This window comes from Epinephelus lanceolatus, chromosome 2 (assembly GCF_041903045.1).
Source record: "Epinephelus lanceolatus isolate andai-2023 chromosome 2, ASM4190304v1, whole genome shotgun sequence".
Taxonomy (NCBI): domain Eukaryota; kingdom Metazoa; phylum Chordata; class Actinopteri; order Perciformes; family Serranidae; genus Epinephelus; species Epinephelus lanceolatus.
Window position 1 is genome coordinate 8,297,837 of NC_135735.1, and position 22,667 is coordinate 8,320,503.

Consider the following 22,667-nt stretch of genomic DNA (forward strand, 5'->3'; position numbering starts at 1 on the left):
CTCATCAGACAGGCCCTTGTCCTGGTCAGCACATTAATGAGACGGTGTGGTTGTGACGTCCTTTTGTATGCTCTCTATAAATTGTGCAGACTCCCCCAAGCCCTGTTTAGGAGAAACACTGTGTGTGTGCAACCACCGGCAGGCAGTACAATGGTCACGCACACATTTCAGGGAGCGGGGGATCGTGCTGTGAACACGGTGGTCCTTCATACAAATTAGATTATATGAAAGTCATACAAATTGGACAAACTTCTTTCCTGTTTTTTCCATGATAATGGTTGATAATTGGATTACGACCTTGTTTTATTTCTGGCTCACAGGTTAGAATATCGCTGTACCCACCTCCATCACTTTAGAGGTTGAGGACATGAGTGCTCTGCTGGTAAAAGCATGTCTGACTGTAGTGGCTCAATCAATGCATTAATGAAATGAAAGTTTCTCTTATTTACAAAAACACTTTGATATGCAGCCCTTTGGTGTTAACAGGTGTCAGAATGGTGCTTTCCCTTCTGAGCTCCTGCAAAGCACAAGCACACAGCTGTGCATTAAAGACACACTTCAAACATTCACAAACTCTGTCATCATCCTCCCCATCACCTGAAATCTGCTTGATCCTACGACGTAGCTTATAGCATAATTATTATATACAAGACATGGTTCAGCTGCGAAGAGCCATTTTAAGCTACTTGTATTCCCTATATACTGTGATTTGTCCTACTTGCAAAACAGTTGCTATATGATTTCTCTGTCTTCCTTTTCACTGCAATCAATGGGAAAATGCTATTTATGGGGACGTAGTCAGCCATTACGACTGGTTACTTTCAGCAAGCAAACGTGTGAACAACCTCCTAATATATGCTCACAGTTTGTACTGTGTTTAATGCACTGATCCTGCTGCAGCTCTAGTGGTTGTATTGACTTGATTGCTTCCTGACACTCGTTCCCATTCACTATATCTAGAAACATTAATAATATAATGCATGCATTAGAAAGTAAATTGCAACCTGTGCAAACCCTAATCTAGTGTTATCTATTTTAAGTTATAAACAGTTGAATGCTCATATCTAAAAACTGGCTGGCACCTATAAACTTACTATTTACCAGTGCCAGACTAAGTAGTTTAATGTGTTACCTTATCAAGGGTACCTCAAAAATACAGTTTTATGTTAATAGGCATTAAATTAAATCTGAAGATTTGATGGATTGGAAGAAATCAATAAATAAGTGTCCTCTGTGAAACACCTTGATGCTCCGAATGCTCAATATCCTGCCATAGCAATGTCAGATCTGCTGCTGAGGTCAGACAGGAAGTAATATCTATAAACAAATATCTGCTTATGAATGCAGAATCTGTAGAGAAGCGGATGAGAATTTGGTATTGGAAGCTTTCTGGTTTCCAGTTTTTAGTCTATTTGTTGTTCATTAAGTACTGACCAATCGCATTTGAGCGGGCTTTGATTGCATGCAGGTAAACAGCCCACGTGGAGAGCAAAAGATACAGTCTCAGAACCTGTCCACTATCATCTAAAGACAATTAAGCTTTTTATTACCTTTTTAAAAATGTATCTGCATTCATATCACATGTCGTCTCTCAACTCCAACATTATTCTTGCATCTGAAGTTGCTTATCAGACTGTAAACAATGACTGGCGCATGGAAGAGGAAGTCCTGGCTCGGATATACATTTTCCGGATATCCGCTGGCTGCACCAGAATCCGCACATTATTGGCCGTTGCCCCCAGGGGCTAAATCCTCAACAGACCGATGGGTTCCGAGATTGTACAAAGAGCTGCTTGCAGCTTGTAAGTGTGTAGAAAATAACAGTCCTGCAACTTGTGTGTAGGTTGGTTCTTTGCCTGGGGATGATTTGTGGAAAACCAGCAACAACATCAGAGACAACATACCCAAACAAATATCCACCAGAGACAGTGGTGCTTTCCTGAGCTTAAAAACCACACATTTAATACGATTTGTAAGAGAGGAGGAATAAAAATGCACAACTAGCAGTAGCACTGTGGCAGGCTTTGGGGAACGACACAAGGTTATAACATCTTATTCTAACATAAGTTTATTTTTTATTAACAGTAAGAACAAAACCCATCCAGGTTGGTATGCATGTGGTTGTCTAAGACCTTGGCTCATTACCAACTCTGTGAAACAATGTGTGGTTGTACCACGAGACATGTCAAGATATGTAATTAACATCTCAGCATTTACATATAGTCTATATTACAACCATTATAATGAGTACGTATAGATAGGTTTATACAGTTCCTCTAAAATAGCACTATGAGGACAGACTACAAAATTAAAACAGAATGGTCAAAATCTAGAAGCAGATGCTGAGATATCCTGACTTTTTTTTTTTTTTTTTTAAAGATATTTTTTGGGCATTTTTTGCCTTTAATGGACAGGGCAGTTAAGTGTGAAAGGGGGTGAGAGAGGGGGGATGACATGCAGCAAAGGGCCACAGGCTGGACTCGAACCCGGACCACTGCGGCAACAGCCTTGTACATGGGGCGCCTGCTCTACCACTAAGCCACCTACGCCCCGATATCCTGACTTTTAGTCCATATTATTGGTTAATTTCCCAAGAAAAATAGGACCTTACATACCCCATAAGGCAACTTGAATGCCTCTTAGGGTGAATGTTTTCTGTTATATAGGGAAGAGTCAATGAGTGAATGAGGAAGTGATTTTGGACACAGCCGATGTCAAAGCTGCTGTGTAACCATAGAGTTTCCCCCTCAGTAAATGCCTTGATATTATATCGTACAAGTCCTTCATGAAACGTTTAGGGCTTTAACATAATAAACAAATTGTAATTAAAAGGCGAATTTAGATTCAGCATAACTTACAAGAAGTCTTCCAAACAATACGACAAATGACATTTGTATATCCAATTTGTAAAAAACACAGACCTTTTATTTTGAAGTGCTGTTTCCTGCTGTAGAGTGAGTGACACTCCTTGACAGAGACAGCAAACTAGCTGGAAGACATGGCCAAACACAAGTATGATGCTAAATATCTTAAACTGTGTGGACCTTTTACCAATGACAAAGGAGAAATCTGGAGCCTGTGGCTGGACCAGTTGGGAACCACTTCTCTGGAACGACACATGGGAGTCTTCTCTGTTTGGTTGCCTTCCAAATCACTGTTGAAATAGAAATCAGTTTTATCATGCAAGAGCACTATGGTTAAAAGTTTGGTTAGGTTTGGGAAACTTTTTTGGTTTGGGTTCAAATAGGCTAAGTACTTCTTTGAGGTTAGGGGACTTTTATTGTCATGGTACAGAAATGAACAGATGGTTAGATTAGATAATTATTGTAGTCATGTGTTAGAAAAAGTTGTTTTGATGTCCCATCCATCCACCCTGACCTCTTCCCATCATAGGCATAGATTTTGGGGGAGACACAGGGGACATGTGCCCCTCAATATTTAGAATGTGTGCATTTCTTTTCAACATGATGACAATGTACCTTAACTTAAAGTCATGTGTTCATGAATACAACAGCTGCTCTGTCACTTTAATGTAAATGTGTGTCATTTCGGGGCGTTGGCTGAAAGAACACATGCTGTCATTCTTGGGTGGACATTTCCTACCTTGGGTGTGTTTGGCTATATGACATTGCAAAGTCTTGCAAAAATAAATATTAACAATATTTGTAATCATTCGTTACTAATCAGTAATCACAAAATAGAACACATCTGAACTTAGTGTTATTCTCCTCCCTCCAAACATTTGTAAATGTATTAGTGTCAGTCATAATTGTACCAAATGCCTTGTTGTTTAAAATATATACTCTTTTCGACTTCTCTATGATCCCACTCAGTGAAATATTCTAGATGGTCTAGTTGGAACAACTATATCAGAAAATACATCAGGTTTTTACATGACAGACTGTGCTTCATGGTTCATAGAACGTACCACACTAAAATGAAGTCCAAACCTCTGACATTTAGTTTCAGTGTGTGAATTTGTGAATTTCAAGCTGATCGAAATCGCCCCTTGTCAGTCATCTTATTCTTTTCAGCTATCCTCTTAAGTTCACTGCGGTGAGAAAAGACTCTTTTCCCTCCACATGTTTGACTTTGCTTCACATTTCATCATGTCAGTCCTAACTGTGGCCAGCGGGCTTGTGTGAGAACCAGAATTTTGTGGCAGGTGCAGGTGCTTCAATAAACCAACAGAACACTAATAAATTTGATAAAAAGCTTGATAGCAGATTGTAGAAGAGTTGGTGGGGTGGCAAATCACTGAGGCAAGTAAGAGCCAGAAAGTCAACCCCTTAGCTCAGTCAAAGACAAAGGCCCTGTGACTGTCAGCCTGCCTGGAATGAAACAATAGATTCAAATAGAGTCTTGCCTACTCCAAATTGATAATCCAGCCGCCAGCAGGTTTCTCATCCAGATCGGAGTGGTGCACCAGCAGGGTAGTTAACCAGTAATCAAGTCACATCCGTCATCCAATTCCAAATTCTCCACCTCACACTCCCCCCCTCCTCCTGCCCCCCTCTGCCTGGCTTAACTTGTCCTTGTGTGTTTTCCCTGAGTGACACTTGGAAGTTGGGGAGAGGCTCCACTGATTGCCCTTGATGTGAATCAGATGCATCTGCCAGCTTGGTGCCAGTTCCCTACTTCTTAGCCATTGGTCAGATAGACAGAAACAAGACACAGAGCCACAAAGTGCCTGTTAAATGCTATTCTTCCAGTATTATAATCCTCTCAGTTATGTTGCACCTTTAGACTTTTGTACCTGTGTCATAAACGATAAGCAGGAAGCCACAGTTAGGTACTTTAATGTGCTACAACACATATTAGGGTCTCTGGCAATGTATTGTACTGGGAGTAGACTCTCTACCCTTAAATGAAGAGCACCTTTACTAAAGCCAGAAGAAATTATTACTAGAAGTGACACAATTAGTCCATTAAAGGCCCAGTGTGTAAAATGGGTTGAAAACAGTGACATCAGTGGTCACATTCTACATTGCAGGGCTCACTCGCTCACCCCTCCCGTCGGGTAAATGACGGTGGCCTTATAGGGACAAAAAACCTTGCGCACGAGTTTTTCAGGAGTAGGTCTATCTAGCAACGAGGTGAATGTTTATTTAGAAATCTAAGCCATGTTACGATATTGTAATGAATCACTCACGAGCAGGAGACCAGAGTAGCGTTCGGGAAAAAGGCCAGTTTATTTGAGCACTCCAAAAACTCTGGTAACACTCCACTCCGTCCCAAACTCTGACTCTTCTAGCGTAACAGACACACTTCTAACTTTACACACATACTTGTTTACCATACCGAGTGGGGACCCCCCTCCCCTCCCCTCTCTGCTCCACCAATCTCCAGCCCGCACACTGACTGACAGCGTAGCCAGTAAACAGAGCTCAGCTGTTTATTTAGCCTAGCAATATCTCCGGACTATAGTAGCTGCAATGGACGACTCTGAACGTGATTTTGAAGAGTTTCTTGTAGCGGACACAGATCCAGAGCCATACCTGTTTGAGCCGGAGCATACAGATGAGGAACTCCATGTGTTTGATGCTGAGCGGGCAAGAAGAGAGGCTGAATGCACAGAATGGGATTCGGTGCTACTGCTACCATCGTTGGGGAGATATATCATCAGGAGGAAAAGCGCCGCAGAGAGTGCATCACAAGGAGTGAAGTTGCGTCTTCTTTTCCTCGCAGATGACGGTTCGGGTTCATTCTCTCCTGTTGCGTGGTAAGTGTGGTCCATTCCCAAACTTTATAACTAAAAAAACTTTTCACTTCTCTCTATCGACGAACTACTAACACTCTCTGCTGTTTCCTCCTCCTCCTTCCTTCCTTCCGCTGTCCTCGTTGGTTTATTTATACACGCGAAACGCATTCTCTGGCTGGCTGGATTGTCTGCTCGGGCTGCCTTACATACATGGCGACGCAAGATGGCGACCTCTCTAAAGCAAGGCCTTTGCTATATATATATATATATATATATATATATATATATACACAGTACAGGCCAAAAGTTTGGACACACCTTCTCATTCAATGCGTTTTCTTTATTTTCATGACTATTTACATTGTAGATTCTCACTGAAGGCATCAAAACTATGAATGAACACATGTGGAGTTATGTACTTAACAAAAAAAGGTGAAATAACTGAAAACATGTTTTATATTCTAGTTTCTTCAAAATAGCCACCCTTTGCTCTGATTACTGCTTTGCACACTCTTGGCATTCTCTCCATGAGCTTCAAGAGGTAGTCACCTGAAATGGTTTTCCAACAGTCTTGAAGGAGTTCCCAGAGGTGTTTAGCACTTGTTGGCCCCTTTGCCTTCACTCTGCGGTCCAGCTCACCCCAAACCATCTCGATTGGGTTCAGGTCCGGTGACTGTGGAGGCCAGGTCATCTGCCGCAGCACTCCATCACTCTCCTTCTTGGTCAAATAGCCCTTACACAGCCTGGAGGTGTGTTTGGGGTCATTGTCCTGTTGAAAAATAAATGATCGTCCAACTAAACGCAAACCGGATGGATATGGCATGTCGCTGCAGGATGCTGTGGTAGCCATGCTGGTTCAGTGTGCCTTCAATTTTGAATAAATCCCCAACAGTGTCACCAGCAAAACACCCCCACACCATCACACCTCCTCCTCCATGCTTCACAGTGGGAACCAGGCATGTGGAATCCATCCGTTCACCTTTTCCACGTCTCACAAAGACACAGCGGTTGGAACCAAAGATCTCAAATTTGGACCCATCAGACCAAATCACAGATTTCCACTGGTCTAATGTCCATTCCTTGTATTTCTTGGCCCAAACAAATCTCTTCTGCTTGTTGCCTCTCCTTAGCAGTGGTTTCCTAGCAGCTATTTGACCATGAAGGCCTGATTCGTGCAGTCTCCTCTTAACAGTTGTTCTAGAGATGGGTCTGCTGCTAGAACTCTGTGTGGCATTCATCTGGTCTCTGATCTGAGCTGCTGTTAACTTGCGATTTCTGAGGCTGGTGACTCGGATGAACTTATCCTCAGAAGCAGAGGTGACTCTTGGTCTTCCTTTCCTGGGTCGGTCCTCATGTGTGCCAGTTTTGTTGTAGCGCTTGATGGTTTTTGCGACTCCACTTGGGGACACATTTAAAGTTTTTGCAATTTTCCGGACTGACTGACCTTCATTTTTTAAAGTAATGATGGCCACTCGTTTTTCTTTAGTTAGCTGATTGGTTCTTGCCATAATATGAATTTTAACAGTTGTCCAATAGGGCTGTCGGCTGTGTATTAACCTGACTTCTGCACAACACAACTGATGGTCCCAACCCCATTGATAAAGCAAGAAATTCCACTAATTAACCCTGATAAGGCACACCTGGGAAGTGGAAACCATTTCAGGTGACTACCTCTTGAAGCTCGTCCAGAGAATGCCAAGAGTGTGCAAAGCAGTAATCAGAGCAAAGGGTGGCTATTTTGAAGAAACTAGAATATAAAACATGTTTTCAGTTATTTCACCTTTTTTTGTTAAGTACATAACTTCACATGTGTTCATTCATAGTTTTGATGCCTTCAGTGAGAATCTACAATGTAAATAGTCATGAAAATAAAGAAAACGCATTGAATGAGAAGGTGTGTCCAAACTTTTGGCCTGTACTGTATATATATAAAAGCATAATTATAAGGCTACGAAAACTAAACGAATTTTATTTTATAGCGATTATACACTTGTATAAACATATTAATGGGTAGAATATTCAGATTCAGATTCAGATTGACAATAAACCATGCCAAATATTACACACTGGCCCTTTAATTGATCAGCTAATCAACAGAAAATTAAGGGCTATTTTTATTGATGTTTTAAGACATTTCCTGTGCTGCATTTCTGTATCTAATGTGACAGGAAACTGAATATCTTTGGGGTTTTTTTACTGTAAGACTAAATAAGAAGTTTAAATATGTAACCTTCTGATAGTTGTGAATGAAACTGTGCCTTATTTCCTGACATTTTTAAAGACCGGAGAAAAAATTTAATTCAGAAAAAACATTTTTAAACAAAACATTTTTAGTGAAGCCCTATAAGTTACACTTTTACAATATTAAGCTTCATGATAAACATGCAACAAATGCCACATATTTAATAAGCAACATGATCTCATCTCTACTTGTGATATTTTGATGCTTGGACACAAGCCCTTGGCGACGCAATGGTGACACCGGGGGCACCTTTTGCATTGTATTTTGACACAGAAGGGTCAGGGGTTAGCTTTAGACAACAGTGCTACTTGGTGCTTGGTACATAACTCAGCTGTGACTTTTAACTTTACATGTAATACGAACACAAGTCTTCTGGGTCAAAGTCCTGTGCTTGTTTGACCCATTCACTCCCCTCTCACCTGCCCTAAGACGTTCTCACTCTTTATGCTATGTTTGTTTCTCTGATCATCCAATAATGATGCTGATGGGTTTCCATCTGAGTCTGTTTAAAGCCTGGTGCGTCTCATACAGATGCCAAAGGGTGCATTGTGTGTCAGTATCTGACGCCAATTGCTGATGGCCAAGCAGCAGTTTTTGATGCCATGGGTGTGAAACCAGGCTTTAATAATGAGACAGCTGTTAAACTCCCATCTTATGACTACATTCTTAACAAGAGGAGTTGGGAAATGTGGAATAAAAACGGCTCAGTGATAACTGCCAAGCTGCAGACAACAGCAGACCACTGTTCAAGACCAACAAAACTGTTTGTTTTTTAGCGAGACGTCGGCAACATCCCCAGCCTGGATTGTCTCACCAAAACTGAATATTTAAAACCAAAACATGATCTTTAGCAAACCATAACCAAATGGGTTTTGTCCCTAAACATAACCACATATTTATCATGACACTACATAATAATGTACAAGTGTTACATAGTCATGGTTTGCAGAAACGTACAATGCCAACGTTTATTCTGGTGACTGGGTTGTTTACCCAACAGACTATGCTTTGATTTGAGGTTGGCTTCATAAGTTCACAGGCTATTGGCCAGCTGGACACAGATCTTTGCTCTGTGTTGTTTGCATCAACTGTGATCACACACAGAGGTATTTTAACAACTGCTTTGTGTCATCCTGTGGCTGAAATCCTCCATTAAGCACTTAACACCTCTGCTAACCAATTACCAGGGGAGAAACCCTGCAAATCCAGGTTTAACATCAGCTGAAGGTTTGGTGTTTAAAATGTTGTTTTTTAGTGTCTTTAAATGGTATTCTGCCTTAGTGAAAAGTGTATATTTCTGCGAGGCTGTCCCTGAAGTAGTGTTCAACTGGTCTAATTCTTAGATTTATCCTTGTTTTACCACTGCAGTGTGTTATATGGAAACTCCATAACATAGCGCTTTACCCAGCCTCATCTAATAAAATCACATTTTATTGCACGGCTCACGCTCCTCATGAATGAGTGTCTGAACAAATGAATACAACATTATTACGTTAGAGGACTCTTGAAAAACTCCTGTTTCATGTTTCAGTTTATAAACAGGGTAATCTAGGTTTGTGGGTTTATGTGTTACATTTTACATGTTGGGCACACACACACCATGCCATCTGCTCGAGCAAATTAAGATGTAAACATTGAGTATCGAACTTGTATTGTTGATGTCCTGAGGATGTTGCCTCTGGTGTGAAACAGCTTACTTCTTGTAGCGTTCTCCGACAGCACCTGAAACAAAGCTGGATTAGATGTTGTCATAGAATGTTTCTGAGGGAAAAGGTGAGGCTCTCCCACATAAAAGGGACCGCTTTATCTTTTGGTATAGCAGTGAGCATTGATGCCTGGCAGAGTCCGCCTTTCAGAGTAAACAAAAAAGTCCAAGCTCAATCCAGCTTGATTATAGCACAACAATTACTGAAGCTGGAAACACAGTGTTGCACAGCTTTGAAAAGCAAGGATGTGCAGAATTGCATTAGATACACTCAAATCCCAGATTTAATTGAAGCTGGCAACCGTAAGCGGTTCCTGGGATGCTTTTAAAGCCTTAATTTGTGTGATATAGGTCCCTAGATGAGAGATTCTGCCATAGGAAGACAGGATGAGTCACATCAACATCATGCATCAAGCTGGAGGAAGACGTAGAAACTGAATGTCAGCATCTCTGTGATGCCAAATGTATGTATTATGTAAAATACAGGATGGAAGGAATTTATAGTAAACAAACACTGTGTGAATATATAATAAGCAAGAGAAAGGGGGCTTGGCTTTGTACTGGTTAATTTAAAACCAATGCAGCTTCTCTAGACATGCTGGATTTTACGATTATTTGGATTGTACATGACAACAGAAAGCAGAGAGTCTGATGAACTAAACTAAAGCAGAAAATAGAGAAATACACACAGGACTTAGTTTTGCACATGGCTGAAGGTAAAACTGAGCAATAGAGGAATTATCTCTTATTTTTTAAGATTATTTTCACTGAAATTCTGTGGTTTCACAAGTAAGAATAGCCTCATAAAGACTGTAACAGTTAGTGGATGGACATGTTATTTCCTCTGTTATTTGTTTACCAGCTTACGTTTCACACTCTGTTGTGTACTGTGTGCTGTTTATGTTTCTTTCACGACAATTGTACCTATCTGTCTAGTAACAGTATTGTTTTCAAGTACATGCAGAGAATGATAGAGTGTTAATGTCGAGGGAAAGTAATTGGCATCTACTTATGCATGAAAATGCCTGCGAGTAATCATTGAATTATTCATCTAATATGTTAAGTATTTCTATTTCAATGCCTTAAACCTCCCTCAGTGGAAAATTACGTAACTTAAGTGATTAACAAATTAGAAGAATTTTCAAGGATGTGAAAATGGAGAGATCTTATATCATTTTCATCACGGCCACTGTAATTTTAGATCAACGGCTCAAACGCAGCCTTATGAAATGTTTGTTGGACAGTTTGCATGATTAACCAAAGGTCAGGTTTCTCTCCTGTGATCTTTACATCCACACAAAAACACATCTGAAGACAGAAAATCCATTGCTCATCTCCATGCCCTCGATTTCAATCCTATAATTCAAGAAAGAGTGAGAGATGCATTTATTGTTCATGTGTAAAATTGGCTTACACTACTTTAGTTTTGTCTATCTAAATGATAAAATACTTCAATGCAAATTGCTTTGCGCTTAATTATTTTAAAGATGTGTGCAGTCTGTGATTGTGGGATCATACTTGTTTCCAAATCATTATTTTGCGTTATATGATCAGATTGGCATTTAATTTAACCCTAATTTGGAACATTGGAACATTATTTTGTTGCTCAGCTATATCAAGATATGTACATTTTCTATTAATTTTCTAAGATCTTAACTCTTTATGAAAGAGAGCTGAGAAGAGAAACTAATCCTCAACCACTGCAGTGTCACTGACATGCTGAAAACATTGTGAATTCCATGACAATAACACCCAAGAGGGCATCCCATAGTGTGATTTACTCTTGTCAAAATCACAAAATTACCCACAATTATAGCAAAGAATGCAGCCAGGAACACATGAAAAGAAAAAGCATAAAAAGGCTCCTTAAAAATACACGTCCTTATTGCTCAACGGTGTCCATAAATATCCAAATTGCCTCAGAAACACTAGCAAGCTGGAGGATAATTTTAGAAGTTTCGGGGTGCTTTGGGCACTACAAAAAATAAATTATATCTTTGATGTAGTCTACACTCAGTAGGATAACATACGAGATAAAAGAGGGGCAATCATTGAATGTTTGCCGACCACACTGGCATTACAACTGAGACAAAAAGGCATGAGTTCAAGAAGTGTAGAGTCGTATTACCTACAGTACAAGATAACACAGATGGGTTTGTGATGTATTTTAGTAAACACACGTTCAGTAGATGTCCTGGATATGTCGTGTGTTACTTTGACCTTTACTGAAAAAGCAAAATTGGCCTCCTCGCCACCAATTGTTTCATCATGTCCTCCTACTGAACAATTAAACAAGATTTAGTGCCAGACATCCCCTGACATGCATGCAATTAATATTCCCTGTTGTCAGCGATGTTTATACAACAGTTGGTAAACATGACTGACTTTTGTTGCAGATGTTGGATGGTGGTCATGCTCTGCTAGAGGAATATATTAATTCACTGACAGGCCTTGGGCAGTCCCCCTTATTAAAACTATTTATTTGCCCCCTCCTAATGGCATAATTAATCCAGCCTGAAATTGGAAGTACCACATAAACCGCTGTCTGCCTATAATCTGCATGACGGCAAATAAACGCCTTTTATGCTCAGGAGCTGTTGGTTTCTGTGACTGCTGCCTTGTAACATATTAAATATTTAACTTTGATCCTGCAATCAGGGACATGACATGGTGTGTTAGCATTCTTAACACTGGCACTGCGCTCGCTGTTTGGAATGTGTTTTCATTTTCGAGTCCAAGACTTGGAAGCTGTGGTCACTGACACAATCTGTTCATCTGCTTTTATTAAAAGTTCAGGTCATAAGCACTTGACATGTGGAAATTACCTCACAGTTCAAAGTTGACCCACTGACCACTGTTAGTGAACTCTATGCTTCCATTTAAAGGATAACAAAGGTATTTCTCAACGTGGTCCCTATTGTCACATGTTCTTGTGTCGTACTGATTAATGGAGGCAACATGTTTTTAAAATCGTCCAGTATTGAGTGGGATGGCTGCAGCCAGCACAGACAAAACAGGCTGCAATGTAAAGTTAATGGGCTACTGCACACTGTGAATTTACATCCACCAAAAGTGCTTGTTTTTGCCCCTGATAGGCTCAGATTGTTCTTACAAGTATTTGACAATACTATGGACAGAATCTCTACAGAGATACAAACTGTTTTTGTTTAAAATGTATCCTTAACTCAACAAACTAAGTGATGAGTTTTAAGCCATAGTCACACTATGAGCTGATTTAATGCATTTAAGTGTTTTGTAATGACTTTATATGCTTGTTGTTCTAACTATTTGTCTGCTTTTACACTGTTTTCTTGTGTGTTTGGTGAGCCGAGGACACATTTCCATCCCTGGTGGACAATAAAAATATATTTTATTCTATTGTGTTCTTAAAAAAAATGAGATCCTTTTTGTTTAACCAGAAACAGCATTGAAATTACTGCCACAAAACCCACTCAATTTAAAAAGACTTCAATTTAAATGAGCAGTAATAAAAAAAAAGCATTTAAATTAAATTTGAATTTTCTGAATTCGAAGTCATCAGAAACAGAACAAAACTCACTAAAAACATCTTGGTTTGTCTGCCCACTGTTCCAACAAACACCAACTCTGGTGTGGTTGAAATGAAGCCTTAATTCACCCTGTTAGATGTGAGAATATTCTGGTTCTATGCGCGCTAAAATTACCATTTATTTAAGTGCAGTCTGGTAGGTTTGGCGATGGTGACTGGGACTGGTTCTGGTCAAATAAAAAGGATCTTACTCTTTAACGAAGAGGTGTATCTCTGTAGGGATACTTCCTATAATGTCAGACACTTATAATAACAATTTGAGCCTAACAGTGGCAAAAAAAAAACAAGCACTTATAGTGGACGTAAATTGACGGGGGAACATGTCCTGAGTGGTTGGTCTGGCTCAATACTAGACAGTTCAAGAATTGTTGCTTCCATTAGTCACTGAGACATGAAAACATGGGAAAATAGGGGCTAAGTTGAGAAATATCGAAGTTATCGACAAAAAAAACACACACACACACAAAAAAAAAAAAACAGAAGCATGCAACTATTACTGGTTTTAATCTCGCCTCATTCACAAACAAATTACAAGAATAATGCATAATTTTGTATAAAAAGGTTTAATAACAGGTCAGCTGTAGCGTTTACCTGTGCTGTATTTGGGGATTCTGGTACATAAATTGACAAACCAGGAAGCAGGGGACAGCACATATCCCTAAAGGCATAAAAAGAAGCTGCAAGGCATCCCAGCGGCACTCTGGGAGTAAACTTCAAGGGGGAACAGAGTTTGTTCGAGGGACTTCTTTGCACTGAATTGACCCTGTCAAGTCCTGGTTATTTATTTGAACCTTAACGTGTTATTACATGTGGATATTTTAAGCAAGGTTACATTTACTTCTGCTGACAGAGCCATTAACAGATACTGAGCAGTATACTGAGGGGGCAGTGAGGTGGTTGTTCCTAAATAAATGAAGGAAATTTAAAGGCTGTTACAGAGTCTTATTTTGCTAACAGAGCAACCGTAGATGTCTGATGTAGTTTTAGATTTTGTTAAATTGTTTGTTGTTACAGACAAAAGCATAAAGCCAAAAAAGACAGATGCAAGAGAGGCCTCGTCTTACTCTGGTTGTTTCATTTCCAAGAAGACATTCAGTTATGTAAAAGTGACAGATAGTTGGCTGTGTATTTATTGTGTTCATTGGATTATGTCTATAGTTGACATGTGAGATGAATGATTGATAGTGCTTAGATGTCAGCTCTGTTTGTGTATTAAAAGAATAGGTCTGGAAGTGGAGGGGCCTCCAAAGGCACCGAGCCCAGGGGAATCCTTTAATTTGTCTCCGTCTGAAGCGCCGACTGTCTCCTGCAAATTTTCCAAAAATAGCAACGAGAGTTAATATTGGGGAGGGGAAGACATTAGATTACTCAACCTGCTAACACACCGAGCTCCTCTGTGATTATTTTACTGCAGCTAATTGCTAAGCAGAAGATAGTGGATGATATCCACAGTGTCCTTGTGTTAGGTTTTACTGGTCTCTACAAATGTGGAGTCATCTCCTTTCATTGTTATCAGTTTCTTTTATGCCTCCTGGCTGCCGAAAGCTGTGGTCAGAGGCTGTTTGTTACTGGGTTGTCAATCTGTCCCTCTGTCCCATTCTCCTGAATGCAATACCTCAAGAACACCTGAAGAGAATTTCATCAAATTTGGCACAGACGTCCACTTTGAGTCAACGATGAATTAATTAGATTTTGGTGGTTACCAGTCAAAGGTCAAGGTCACTGAGACCTCATCTGTCTTGTAAACACGACATCTCTTGAACACCTTGATAGAATTTTGTTTTCAAATATGGCACAGATGTCCACTTGGACTCAAATATTAACTGATAAGAATTAGGGACAAAGGACAAGGCCACTGTGACCTTGCGTCTGTCTCACTCTTGTGAACGCATTCTCTCAAAAACACCTTGAGGGAAGATTTTTCAAATTTTGTACCAGCCTCCACTTTGAGTCAAGGATTAAGTGATAACATTTTGGTGGTCACAGATCAAAGGTCAAGGTTACTGTGACCATGTCTGTCTCACTATTGTGGAGGTTTTTTCAAATTTTGCACAGATGTCCACTATGAGACAAGGATTAACCAATTAGATTTTGATGGTCAAAGATCAAGGTTACTGTGACCTCTTCTGTCTCATTCTTGTGAACGCAATCTCTCAAAAAACACCTTGAGGGAGGGTGAATCGAAAAATAACTGATTCGATTTTGGTGGTCAAAGGTCAAGGTCACTGTGACCTGCCTCACTCGTGTGAAGGCAATATCTCTTGAACACACTGACAGATTTTTTTTTTCTCTTACTCAAAAATTAACTAATTTGGAATTCGGTGGTCAAAGGTCTCTGTGACCTTGCTTCCATCTCTGTCTCATGAGTGTGATATTTCAAGAAGGCCTTTAAGGAATTTCCTCAAACTTGGCACAAATATCCACTTTGAGTCAAGGATGAACTGATTAGAATTTGTTGGTCAAAGGTCAAGTTCACTGTGACGACCTCCTGTCTCATTCATGTAAACACAATATCTCAAGAACACCTTCAGAGAATTTTTTTTCAAATCTGGCACAGACATCCACTTGGACTCAAAGATAAACTGATTAGAATTTGATGGTCAAAGGTCAGACATCTGACCTTGCATCCATCTCAGTCACATGAATGTGATATTTCAAGAAGACCTTGAGGGAATATCCTTAAACTTGGCACACATATCCACTTTGAGTCAAGAATGAACTGATTATAATTTGGTGGTCAAAGGTCAAGGTTTCTGTGACCTCACAAAACATAACTATAGAATTCATGCACTTATTATGACAAAATTTCACACAAATGTCTGAAAGGATAAAATGATCAAGCGATGACATTATATATCCAAAAGGTCAGCTCCACTGTGACATCATGATGTTCTGCAAAAACACTTTTCTTGCCATTAAACATCAGAACTTAGGAACAGAAGGGGAGACATTTAGTTGGTTACTGAATATTTGACAGTAGTTCTTGGTGCTCTCCTCGAAACTGTGCTGTGTATAGATTTTCTTTGATTTTCTTTACCTGCAACATGACTGGTTCACGGAGGCATACAACTGCAAACCGGTAATTCTATATATTTTTTTTTTTTTATTTTATTTTTTTGTAGTATCAACAGAACAATCATGGCAGAGCAATGATCCCAGTTCCATAACCTCCCGAACAGCAATAAAAAGTACAGCAAAGCACAAAAGAGATAGAAAAACGAATAAATAAAGATGAGAAAGGGATATAGCAGCACAGCCACACCACAATAGGATACATCAGACGTTGTTGAGCGAGATGTATGCAGAAAGATACTACCATCATGCAGATGTGACTTTCGGATGCTGGGAAAAGATTGAACATCAACCCCCTTTTAGCATTTTCATGAACTGCTGTCAGTTTTATGGGTTGCTCTCTGCTCTCCTCGCTGCACCCTCAACTTCAAGCCACTAATGTTAGCTGCAGGGTTGTAACTGTTCTATTTACATATTTCAGTTTTATTTCGAGGAATATATTTTAGTTAATGTGATAAAAACTGGTGGTTGTGTGTGACAAAATCGTGTGGGCACAAAGAGAAACTCGTCCACACAGGATTAGGATTCAAACTGTAAGGTTTTACTAGTTTTTGCTCATGTAAAACCACATTATCATAGTCCTACTGTGTGTTATGAGTAACAGTAGTACACTGTCCAGAAAAGCTGAACTTCTGTCTCACTGTATGTACCTTGAATTTACAGGCTAGCCTTTGTCAACAGTGGCCCGTGAGCTCCGGCAGCTCTCTCTGTGCGGCCGGATGGCACAGCCTTGGCTTCCTTTATTGAGCTGTTGCTTGGATGTTGACTGTAGTGTTCAGGTGCATTTCCTTTAGCCTCAGCAGTTCCATCTCACACAGCAGGGTCAGCCTCATATAACTCAGAGACCCGCTGTGACTCCAAGGGTGAAGAAATATTTGTCCTCAATAATCGGATCCAATAAACAACGCCTCCCCCTCAGTCTTGGGAGTTTGATGAGTTTCACAAAGACAGCCAGGGACTGATTTCAAACTGCAGATGTCTGAAATGAAAGATTTCATTATCTCATCACCACTGCTTTATGGCCATGTGCCTGGTGGTGCCATTTCTGATCATAAGCCTTTTTGTCAGGCATTCTGGTCCTCATTATCTCACTCCTCTCACTTGAAAAAGGGGGATCTTTGTGTGGGAGGAGGCTGCTAGAACACTGGACTCTTAGGAGGTCACGGTGCAATCGTGCAGCTGTTACCATTTGTTTGTTGTAATGAGCAGTTTAGTGAATTAGGTGGGGGAAAAAAATCCGGACTTTATCTAAGAACCTTGTGATGTACATGTTTTTGTGTCAGTGGGCCTCAAATTATAGGTCTTATTCATTTCACAGATACCCAAGGGCCTATTTCATTGGGTAATGAATAATATGGCAGACCGGGAGGAATCTCTCACCCCATCTTCCCTCGTTGCCTGAACCTGCAATAAATTTCCAGCCAATGCCATATGGTGGCAAGTCATGTGTGGGATTCAGTATTCTGTGTTATTTATTTATTTCCCAGGTGTTGCTTTTCTATTAGTGATTTACTGTATGTGTTATTGTGTATGATCTGCTGCTGGGATCTATGACATGGAGTGTGCTGGATTTTTGGAAAACAGCCCAGGCTGAAACCAAGCCATGGATTCAGAATAATATGGCAGCACGAGTCGGCTCTATCCACGAGCATTTCAATTTTTCTTTTTCTTTTTTTTCCATTTTGGATTTACAGTAGCAAGTGAGGAATGGTCTACCAGACTCTCCTGTTAAAAAGTGATTCATGTAACAGGGGATGTAAGTGAAAGATTTCGTGACTACCAGCAAGTATTTAGCAAGGAATTATTCAGCTATATCCAGTGCGTATGCTTTGCTTGAAGCTGTTGCTGTCATTTGGAGTTTCTGATTACATAAGGACGTAAGCAGGGAAAATTATTTTTGGTCTTCTGAATTTCTTGTTATGAAGAAACTAAAATAACAAGCTGGGCTGGTGTTTGCTGGGGTTGTGGTTATTTCTTCATCCATAACCCAGATTTTAAACCTCGATTGGGTTTACCTCTTGATCAACCCTGTCTCCTAAAAATTACATCTGTGTACTGATAATTTGCAAGACAGAAAGAAACAGAATGCCGCCCAACTTTTGTTTATTTTATCAACGTGATGAGCAAAATAATCACTAGCAACATTTTTGCCTTGCAATCACTTTCTTATGATATTTGCCTCTGATAAATAAAGTAGGACAGGTCAAAACCAAAACCAAGCCAATGTATTTTCTATCTCTTTTTTTTTTTTTTTTTGTGAGACTTTTTTTCTTGATCATAGTATTGCAAGTACTATAAATGATTATTCTGAATAAAGTGTCACAACTAGATGATCGTTTTAGAGGATGGGTGTAAAATGTTTCTGAAAATGTTTTATTGTTACCCAATGGCATATCTAATACTAATTCAAACCTAATCTTGAATTTGAATCTACACTCAACTCTGATATAATATTATGGTGCCTGTTGAAGGGTGAAATGTGTTTCTTTTTTATGCCTCTCTTTGTGGTTGGAACATTTTTTATTAGCATTTTAGGGGTTGTCATAAAACCATAAAGTGACGCAATTTATTCCAATCTATTTGATATAATTGAAACCCATATGGAAAATTCAACATTGTATCACACAGCCATGACATAGGTGATAGGGGCATATTAAATATTAAACGTATTATCTGACAGAGATCACATGTGCTTGCTTTATGAATATATATTTTTGCCAGCTTCAGTCAGGTGTCTACGGGATGGTTCTGTTAATTGTTGGACATCGTCTGGACAGGGATCTCAAGACTGCATTGTAGGTATATGATAAGTGGTGCCGCATGCCACCCCCTCTGTTTAACAAAGGTTGTTCCATTTTGACGTAGTGTATATCTTGGCAAGTCTAGCTTTACTAGTCAGAGCCAGTGAGTCTCTAACGTGGCTGTCAATCAAGTCAGTCACCACTTGTCAAACTAGTCTGTGCTGATCAAACATGAATTAAGATTCTGTTACTGCATTGCCTATTTCTCGACTCAGTTTTCAGAAACATGTTTTAGTTTACTGTTTAGGCAGGCATCAAAGTGGCTTGCAGAGGAAGCAGCAACAGTAGGAAGGCTAGGGCAGTTTAAATAGAATGAATGAGATTTGCTAATTGGTTGAATAGAAAGAAATCATGTGATCTGCTGGCTGATCCATCATTTGACTGGGCTGTTTGAGATCAGCTAATGTAGCTGGGATGTGAGCTGATTTTGACATCTTGTCCTGCCTGAACTAACGGTATGCTCAATTTTATAGCTAAACAGAACCCTAAAATATGTTTCTAAAAGCATTTGAGGTGAGATCTGAGGTGATGCAGGAACAGAATCAATGCTGCCTAGTTTGACAGTTTGACAGCAGTTCAATAACAGTGATTGACATGATTGACAGCTGTGTTAGACACTGCTTGGCTCTGATTGGTTGTTTTCCTTAAGCCATAGTGGATTCTAGCCAATGCCTTTAGGAGCATTATGAGGAGGAGGACCGTGATTTTTTTGTCACAGACTATCTTGTGTACTATTGTGTGAATACAGTGACAGTTTCAGCAAATATGACACAAAGTTATGTCTATAAAAATCACAGACTACAGCTTTAACGCACTGCTCCCTGCTATCTGGGAGAGAGAGGGGTAAATGGGGCCTTTATTGTCTATTACTGTATAAACAATTAGAAGACTCAAGGGGTCATCAAAGTAATCAAATTTATGGGCTTTAGGGGAAATTTAGGGCCTTGAGGCTCTTTTATTAGCAGGGTAACTCATTTAGATACACTTCATCTCAGACACTTCCCAGAAGAGTTGTTGCTGTCCTTGAGTCAGTAAACAAGGATGTTAGATTAAATGAAAAATAGATTTTTTTTTCCAGGTTTTGGATTTGTGTCAGGTGGTGAAAGGGAACATGTGGTTACTCATAGCTCTTATCTCTCTGTGTGTCGATTAAAGGAAATTAAGTTGTCAAATATGTGAACCCACCAGATGCCAAATTTGGTTGGTCATACAGTATATTAGCCAACTCTTGAGCTTTCTTTCCCTCTGAGTCACTTCCTTTGTGGACCAGGTCCTTTTAAACTTGTCTATTTGTGCTCAGACCTTCTTTGTGCCCAGTTCTTCAATTCTTCAATGATTACAGTATGCAATTCACATATAAAAGAAAACCTTTTTTATGGCTACAGTTCGTGCAAATATGCCCACAAGTTGTATTTGCTTCCATGGAAGCTCAGTAATAAATGACAAGAACGCCTCTGCAGTGCCATTCAATAGAGCTGAGTTCTGCAAAGAGAAAAACAGAATTTGACGAATGTACCCTGAAGAATTTTTCTGTTGATAATTGGATGGACTACATGGATATTTAAATGGAGATGCAGGGGCATACCTCTGGTCAAAAGACCTATCTCTGTACAACGAGCCTTCACTAAATTAATTGATTGAAAGGAATAGAAGTTATTTTTTTCTTCTTTTATTCATCCAGCGACTGTGCTGAGTAGATATTAGTTCTCTCCCCTATTGCTCTACCCTTTAGCTTTAACGATGGTGCTTTTAATCCAGTTTAAAACACCTCTTTCTCCCAAGGGTGCCAATAAAGAGTGAATTCTCTCAGCCAGTGGCAGACATTTAATAGTGAAATCTCACTCTCATTCTCTCACAGACAAAGCTACGATGGGCTGGAAAAGAAGCTGAAGGAAGTCTTCACTGAACGGAGCAGCATCCTGCACCAGCTCTCCAAGACATCAAAGGAGCTGGACAGCATAAAAGGCAACCTTCAGGTTGGAAGTTTACTGTTTCTTTTTGAAAGATACTGCAATGTTAGAAGGCTAAGTTGGCCGTGAGTTCTGGGCCGGAGGTAATTTTCTGTCTTCTATTTTCAGCCATCTGACGACCGGGCAAGCCGTGACGCTTCTCGCTTATTTTTCAATCAATCTGTTGTTTTGCAACTCGCTGTTATTAAATATTAATGCGCAAATGTTTTTTCCATTTGGTGAGCCCACCCATTGTTATGTATGTGATGTGTTACTGGAAATGCAGCTGCTGAATAAGCAATGCAGAGATGAAAAAGCAGATCAATTAGTAAGTGAACTTTTGCAGTACTGATGACGACAGCAGCTACACAGAGCCTGACGTTAGAAAGAGATAAAACAGGAGAGATTGACAGGACCATCAGTTCAAAAAAAATTAAACACTGCTCCATCTAATTTTCAATTAACTGTAATCATCTATACTCTGCTTCAAGGAAAACTACAGTTAATTACAGCTTGGTTTGTATTTTTAAAGCTCCGGCCCTCGGTTATATAAGTCACGATAACACCAAAGTAATTGTGAAATTCTGGGAACACACAACATCACCAAAATTAGGTTTAATTGGTTCACAAACCAGAGCAATTAGATGATCACACAGGTGAAAAATAGAAAGGTTATTGGTAAAATTACAGCCTCAAACTGTCTGTTACAAACAACCATCACAGTTTACAGACCAACTTCCTGGTTTAACTTATGATATCGTAGCTTGGGAACAAGACGAATCAGCAGGCTCATGTTTCATTTGCTTTGGCAGATGCTTGTAGTCCTCCTTCCGTTCAGACAGATATCCAGCCGGTCTGCCAATCACACCTGACATGGGGCAGGTTTGATACATTGACTGACAGAGAGGTGTCACCAGTCCAGATTTGGAAAGTCACACAGTCTGCTCTGTCCAGCACAGTGCAGCAGGCTCAGGAAACTCGAATGAACCTGTCAAACCAGGCAGTGCTGATCAAATATGAATCAAGATTTTGTAACTGCGCTGCCTATTTACCACCTCAAAGGTTTTCAGAAACATATTTTAGTGTACTAATTAGCTGTAAAATGATAAAGTTTGAGACCCAACCTCCATTTTTTCCCTGCTTGTAAATAGACCAAGCACCACCCCAACTTCCACGTGTCACTCAGCGCTATGTCGCACGTGTCTTTGCTCTCATTGGTTGTAAGTTAATCCAGTTGTGTCTGGAGGCATTTTGATCTGTGTACACCACCTGGAAAATCAAAAATGAACTGAGAGGTGGCAATGCCAGACGCATTACGGGTCCGCTCACTTTCAGTATCACATCTGTAAACTGTTAAAGGTATACTACGCAGCACTGTTGGCTACTGTTTGTAAAAATGCTCTCTAACAAAAGTGAATGTAAAAGCCAACCTCAGATTGAGTCTCGTTTGGTGTTTCACTTTGCTATATTTGCATTTTTTTTTTTATTCTACATCTCTTGGATGCCTGCTGCTTAAGGTCTGACACCAGGGGCCACATGCTTAAAACTCTGCGTAGATTCAGGACTAAAAGTGTTTCTATGCACAAAGGTGGAAATATGCATTCGCATTCTTTTTGTCAGACTTAAAAA

At 39.9% G+C, this 22,667-nt stretch overlaps 1 protein-coding gene across 1 annotated transcript in view; it reads left to right on the top strand.

Annotated features, from left to right (window-relative positions):
* The window catches only part of luzp2 (leucine zipper protein 2), a 267,448-nt gene that overhangs the window by 100,567 nt on the left and 144,214 nt on the right, over nucleotides 1–22,667 (top strand). The window contains exon 2 of the mRNA XM_033632390.2: nucleotides 20,948–21,065. Within this exon, the coding sequence (XP_033488281.1) occupies nucleotides 20,948–21,065 (118 nt within the window). The remainder of the gene's footprint in view (nucleotides 1–20,947; nucleotides 21,066–22,667) is intronic.